This window comes from Trachymyrmex septentrionalis, unplaced genomic scaffold (genome assembly GCF_001594115.1).
Source record: "Trachymyrmex septentrionalis isolate Tsep2-gDNA-1 unplaced genomic scaffold, Tsep1.0 scaffold79, whole genome shotgun sequence".
In the NCBI taxonomy this organism is placed as follows: Eukaryota; Metazoa; Arthropoda; class Insecta; order Hymenoptera; family Formicidae; genus Trachymyrmex; species Trachymyrmex septentrionalis.
In genome coordinates, this window is record NW_017305977.1 from 1621370 (window position 1) to 1627994 (window position 6625).

At 32.0% G+C, this 6625-nt stretch overlaps 2 protein-coding genes across 4 annotated transcripts in view; one reads left to right on the forward strand and one right to left on the reverse strand.

Annotated features, from left to right (window-relative positions):
* LOC108754308 (desumoylating isopeptidase 2) lies at window positions 1–2860 on the reverse strand. Of its 2 annotated transcripts, none has more exons than XM_018496514.1 (7): window positions 2418–2860; window positions 2123–2341; window positions 1331–1511; window positions 1018–1090; window positions 841–934; window positions 621–762; window positions 1–548 (listed from the first exon to the last, which is right to left on the reverse strand). In XM_018496514.1, exons 3-7 carry the CDS (start codon window positions 1454–1456, stop codon window positions 372–374), a joined length of 612 nt encoding a protein of 203 aa, XP_018352016.1. In that variant the 5' UTR covers window positions 1457–1511; window positions 2123–2341; window positions 2418–2860; the 3' UTR covers window positions 1–371. The 2 variants fall into 2 exon arrangements, with proteins under 2 accessions (XP_018352016.1, XP_018352015.1); XM_018496513.1 differs by having other exon boundaries at window positions 2412–2860.
* Window positions 2861–5474: 2614 nt separating this feature from the next.
* LOC108754307 (NADH-ubiquinone oxidoreductase subunit 8) overlaps window positions 5475–6625 on the forward strand; it is a 2535-nt gene continuing 1384 nt past the window's right edge. Inside the window, exons 1-3 of one of the 2 annotated variants that reach the window (XM_018496512.1) lie at window positions 5475–5551; window positions 5742–5884; window positions 6288–6549. In XM_018496512.1, coding sequence (XP_018352014.1) covers window positions 5842–5884; window positions 6288–6549 — 305 coding nt within the window. In that variant the 5' untranslated portion in view covers window positions 5475–5551; window positions 5742–5841. Of the gene's footprint in view, window positions 5552–5668; window positions 5885–6287; window positions 6550–6625 lie in introns of those variants that run through there. The other variant, XM_018496511.1, reaches the window with a different exon arrangement.

Genomic DNA, 6625 nt, shown 5'->3' on the forward strand with positions numbered 1-6625 from the left:
GGCAAATGAGTTTTCTGCTCATTATGGTTTAAATTTTTATGCGTAATTATCTATTCATTATGTAACTATCATATCTTGACTGTATTATTTAACAAAGAACACATGCGACCATGTGGATCGCCATCTTAGGAAACAACATGCTGCAGCAAAGGCAATTTTTTTCAGTACTAATTATCAGCAGTCGCATTCAAGTGTACAATATTAAATTTGTACCTTGTCTTGACGGTTCAGTTTCTCAGGTTTCTCAAGTTTTCAAATCTTGGCAATATAATCAGTCCTAATTAACATTTCTTTTCACAATGTTCAATTATCTAAAATGTATAACTTCTACGGCATTTTAGACCGTGCATTTCAATAGTATTAGCCAAATGTTACAACGAAGTATCCGATGGTGGTGTACTTTCGTGATGACTAATTTGACTTAGAGAATGTTGTAAAGCATCAGGCGTTAACCATTCCTTTGGCAAACAACGTTGGAGAAATGGTACACATGAACTAAAATAAGCCAGACGATTTACCCAACCAGGTATTTCTTGTCCACATAGAATCTAAAATACATTGTATTAAGTTCCATTGTACTTTCCATGTAATTTGCTCATTGATATTATTAAAGAAAGTACCAATGTGAACTGACTGCTGAAGTGATTACAGTTTTTATTCATCAGATGATAACGGTCTCCTCTAAAATCTTTGCCTAATTCTGTAATAATTCTTGAAACATCTTCTTCTGTAAAATCTGTATATCCAATGTGAACAGACTGTCTATAAAATAATCACATTGATTTTTCGTGGTACTCGAGAGAATATATATGCTTGTAAAAAAAAAGGTAAAAACTTTACCTGTATCTAAACTGTTCGCCTAGTTCGTCAGCTACTCTTGGAGTAATTTCAAAAATGCCACTTTTTGGTTGAGCATGACCACCATATGCATATTCTACAGCAGAAATATATCTAATGTATTGTCAAATTTTTGTTTTTTCATAATTGTACTCGCTTTTTCTTAAATATAACACATACCTATTCCATATATTTCCACTCCAGAGTGAAATACACCGAGACCAATAGGTGTAGTATATTCATTTATCCAATACTATATACATCAGGACATATAATAAATTAAATTAAATGTGTCTAAAAACAGTGTCTGATTATACATTCTTTTTATGAGTAGAATAGTTTGGCTCTTGTAGAAAACTGATTAATCATAAATAAATTTATAAAAATTATCATTTTTACACAAATTCGATAAATTTATAAAAATTATCATTTTTACACAAAAACGATTCATAATATTCATTTTACTTACAATACATTGAAAGTAGTAACTTACCATATCATAAACATTAAGAATGATTGGCTCACGTGCCATTTTTGGGATCAATTCCTCACTATCTTGTGGATAACCCAAACAACTGGGGAAGGAGAGATTACAGTTAAGGCCAGATGAAAACATCATTGGAAACTTTGTATTAATCCTCAGATTAAAGTTGCCTATTAATGTCTTAATAAACCTAACAAATAAATATACAATTTTTATTTTTCTAGTCTTTATATTCACAGAGAAAAATATAAATTAATTGCTATATGACAATTAGTTTAAGAAGATAAATAGTATGAAAATATAAATTATAAGTTACACAAAAATTATAAAAAATTGATTCTTAGGTCTTGATCTAGATTGATTCTTTGTATATGTTGGAAATGTTATATTTACATGCAATATTTTTACAAATGTATAATAATGACTAAGAATATCAGGATTATCGTCATATCGTGATCCATTATCAATGCTAATGTTTTGTAAACCTCGCTGTTCACGTCATCTGGACGAGGAGCACACTGATATTGAATATCAATGTATTCCTCGCCCTGATGAAATAAATAGCAAGATTCATGCACAACATTGGCATTAGCAATCGATCATAATCATCCACAAATCCTTTGGCACCGCTGACAAAAATATCTGTGAAAGCCTCCAAGGTAATATAAAGGATAATAATGTATGTACATATATAGTAGCTCTCTTTCAATTTTTTACCAACAAATTTTTTAGACAATTTGGAGTTGCTTTCATTAACAATGATAAGTATATACAGGTAAATATCAAGTAAAATAATAATACCTTATAACATAAACTCGACACTAGCACAATGCTTTGTGTTTAATTGCTAGATACATCCATTGTTGTAAGATTATGTTTTACTATTTGCATGTTTGGATGTTGTTCTCTCTCTCTCTCTCTCTCTCTCTCTCTCTCTCTTGATTTCTTAATATCAAACAAATTGTCTTTATATTAAATATGGCACATCATTCTGATGTGTCATTACAGTCATCTCTACAACTGTAACATATAAAGTTGATTCACTTCATGTTCAAAATTCGAAAATTTTCTTCGAGTAACAAAGAACCACCTTTACTTTAAAAATCAGATATTACTCCGTTTGAGCAACTGTCTGCTTTAACCACACTTGAAACACAAATAAGATTAACATAAATAAGGAATGTTATTCGCCAACTGACATCCCATTAAGTTCTTTGAAGTAATGCACAGCAAGTATGCAAGGTTGTTATATGGATAAGTAACTTGTGTACTAGTATGAGATTAATATCAACATTGATCAACATAGACTGCTGTCAAAAATTTTGCAAACGATTCTTCAGCGATAATTTTTCTTCGAAATAGATGAATGTTACTTCTCGCAGCTGCTTCTCGCTTAGTCTCTTGTATCTCAACATACGAATGTGTTCATGTGTTGTCAATCCGCGTCATCTATCGAAATACTTACAAATCTCTCTGCTTATAAGCATCTAGTTATATTTTCCATATCATAACCTTTAAACACAATAGGCACAAGCAATAGGCAACAAGGAATAACGAGTCGTCCAATCAGAACTCTGGGATATAATATTGAACTTATACCCCAAAGCTTTGACTGGATCGTTATTCCCTGTTGTCTGTGTCTCTATTGTGTTTAAGGCTATACACTTTATCACTTCACACTACCGATTGGCGACATGGCGATTTCGTTTGTGTCTATTGGTTACAGCATAAACTCTTGCATAATGCATAGTGCATAAGGGAATCAATCAATCGAAATCCTTTTTTTCTAGGGAATGGTAGGAAAGGAAAGATTCTGATTAGTTGATTCGCTTATGCACTGTGCGTTATGCGTTATGCAAAAGTCTGTGCTGCGGCCTTATGTATTAGAAACCCCTAGTGTTATGGCCATTCTATAATAAGCCATTAGTCATAAATCATAAGTTAGAAGTTGAAACGACTGTGATTGATCAATTTCCAGCTTCTAACTTCTGATTGTAGAATGAGTGTTAAAGTATATCCACACAACTTGCATAGCCGCATAAACGTATGCATAAAAAAAATTATCCAATCGCATTTCTCTTATAAAAACGTATGTAAAATGTAATTGGATAATTTTTGTTATGCATACGTTTATGTGATTATGCAAGTATATGTGGATATACTTTTAAGCGAGAAGCACAAACTCTTGCATAACACGTATATATAATGCATGAGAAAATGTACCAATCAAAAATCCTTCGTTTTCTTCCTTTCTATGAAATAAAGAACTCTGATTGGTTGGATTTCTTATGTCTTATATATGTTATGCGTTATGCAAGAGTCTGTGCTTCCCTCTTGAAGCGGCATAAGAAAAACAACCAATCAAAATCTTTTATTTCATAGAAAGGAAAGAAATGAAGGACTTTGATTGATACATTTTCTTATGTATTATGTGTTATGCATAAGAAATCCAAAGCTTACCTCGCATACATTATAGATCTTTGAAGGATGTATATCAAGTCTAATGTTCTTTAGCCTTCATTGCCTTCTTCTCTCTATGGCTGTGGTCAAAGTCTCGCTACAAATGCTTCGAAGCGTTTGATGAATCAATTAGAAGAAAGAATTTTACAAACTGACCAATTAAAAAACGCTTCAAAGCATTTGTAGCATTGTATTGACCGTATCTTTTGGCAAGCGATGCATTGAATATTTCTTTTTTAAAGAATTGGTGCACTTGAGTACATAACAATAAGTTATCTTGTATTCTATAAATAAATTGCATTTTAATAGTACTTTTATATATGTAATGATTAATAATAATAATTAATAAACTGTCACATTATTTTGAGATTAAAGAGTAAATAATATTATGTGTGCTTTATTCTTTTAAAGCATGTAATAATAAACAATTTTATAATTTTTTATTATTAACTATATATAATTTATTCACTTATTTTCTTATAATAACGTCGTGTATATACACATATAGTATATATGTAACTTTTTACAATACGACACATGAATCATTCACGGTGGACGTGATCGATCCCAATTCCCGTTCATGTCTCGTTCAATTTCTAACGAAAATATAAAGTGTACAAGCACTAAGAACACATTCTTACCACTTTTATTCTCCGACATTTTGAGGGCATGGTCAGAGATTCAGAAGGTCGATTGTGTATCTTGAAACTTCACTTAAGTATTTATAATTTAATTGGTCAATACCTAGTAATCTCTGCTCACTTTTGTAATTTTCACTTCCTTTCAAAATCCACAATTGATCTCCTGAGAGACAATTCTGTATCTTTAAACAAGGTGAAAATTACAAAAGTGAGCAAATTTACTAAGTGTTGACCAATGAAATTATCAGAATTCTAGTAAATTCGTTCACTTTTGTAATTTTCGCCTCGTTTTAAGATACAGAATCGATTCCCTAATATTCTAGCAACTCTAGCTGGAAATAGTGTAAATGGCTAATACATTGGGTGCTTTCCAATTGTTTAACACATCTTAACACAAACGTACACAGTGTGAATGCACAAAGTGTATCATTATGCACGATTTAATTGGAACAGAATGTGTATGCTGTGCATGGTTGAGATCCGTTTCGGATAGAGTTAGATTAAATGTAGCTTTTTCTGCCTGTATTAAATAAAAAAAAAGATAAAAGTGCCGGCAACTCAACGTCTTCAAACCTCATTTATAGTCACCGCAGTTAGTAATATGTAATTGTGACTAGAAAACACAAGCTTACACAGCCCTCGACTGAGTACAGATGTGTAGCGTTGTGTCAACGATAACGGACACAACAATTGGAAATAACAATTGGAACGCAACTTGTGTGTGCACGAAAATGTTTAGGGAAATTATTAGGGAAATTGGAAAGCACTCATTGATAATACACACGGATATGCAACTTTCGCTTTTGCCTTAATTTAGCGAACCAATCACCGATCGTTACTCTATTGTCTGTACTCTTATTAAGTCTGCGGCACACGATGTTTGTTTTCTTGCTGGATTACTAGCTGGATTAGAATCTTGCCACTATGTTGGCTGCGATGCTGTCACTAACGGCATCGCAGTCAATACAGTGGCAAGATTCTTATCGAGCCCTAGGTTGCGATCGATTTGGACGCTCACGCGCTTTAAGCGCTTGTAATCATCATTCTGTCTTTATCGTTCATTAGACGTAAAATAAGAATAGAAGTATTGACAAGCGTTGGAAGCGTCCAAATTGACCGCAGCCAGAATGTAAGTCTGTTCTATTTAGTTAAAGTTCTTGCACGGTTTATCTTTTCTCTTATTCTCTCCAACGTAGAGAGAAAAGGAAGAAAAATGAACCGTGCAAGTAGTTCAGCTAAAAAGAACAGGCCTTGTGATTATCGCACTAGTATATATATGTACGTATGTACGCAATTGATCACAATTTAGCTGATTTCAGCTGATTTTGTTAGTGAGTCCTGATGGGTATTCTTTAAAGAAAATTTGTTGACGAAGCGTGAATGGTCAATCTTATCAACTTTTAAAAAATTTGAGTGATCATGATGGGCCCTTTACAGATAATTGCGCGAACCACAAAAATCGGTATGATATTCAGATGAATTTTGACGAAGCTGATCTTGATTATTCTTCCGTTCTTTCTTTTTCTCTTCTCATTTTGAATGCTTTCTGTTTAGTGATACAAATCAACATAAACCTTTATCTTTTTGGGCATTCAGTGAATAATAAACGACTTATATTGATTTATATTGACCTAAAGCATTTTTTGTATCTTTCTACTTGAATGTAATGCTATGTAATTTATTTTAATTACTTCATCAGCTGATCTTGAACAAAGCACAATTTTTTGTTTTCTTATTTACTTCTTTAATATGCATAATTAGACTGCCAATTTATCATCAAAATCGTTCAATTTGTAATAAAGAGGATTTCTTAATATCTTTATTGAGAAATAATGATAATTTTAAAAATCGTAAATGTTTTATAGCACCAGGAGGATTCCTTAAGATTGTTCCAAATGGTATAAACATATGTTTGAGTCGAAGTAAATATTATTATGTAAACAAAGACAAAGATAAAACCTGGACAGATATTATGGAAGCAGCAACTACACATATGTTTATTCTTGAAATTATTCGAGGAATGGGAATTGCTGTGTCTCAGATATTTAGGGAACCAGCAACAATAAATTATCCTTTTGAAAAAGGACCTTTGAGTCCTAGATTTAGAGGAGAACATGCATTAAGGAGGTACGTATAGATATATAAACCAAAATTTTATTGTAAATGTATGTGTATATATATATATATATATATATATATATAT

Bases quoted from the DNA above. Each gene is read 5' to 3' on its own strand.
- LOC108754308 (XM_018496514.1), bottom strand. From the start codon at position 1,456: ATGATGTTTTCATCTGGCCTTAACTGTAATCTCTCCTTCCCCAGTTGT. The intron at 1,091-1,330 runs GTAAGTTACTAC...TGATGTATATAG, and splicing joins TTCTTAATGTTTATGATATG to TATTGGATAAATGAATATAC. The intron at 549-620 runs GTACTTTCTTTA...AATGTATTTTAG, and splicing joins TCAGCAGTCAGTTCACATTG to ATTCTATGTGGACAAGAAAT.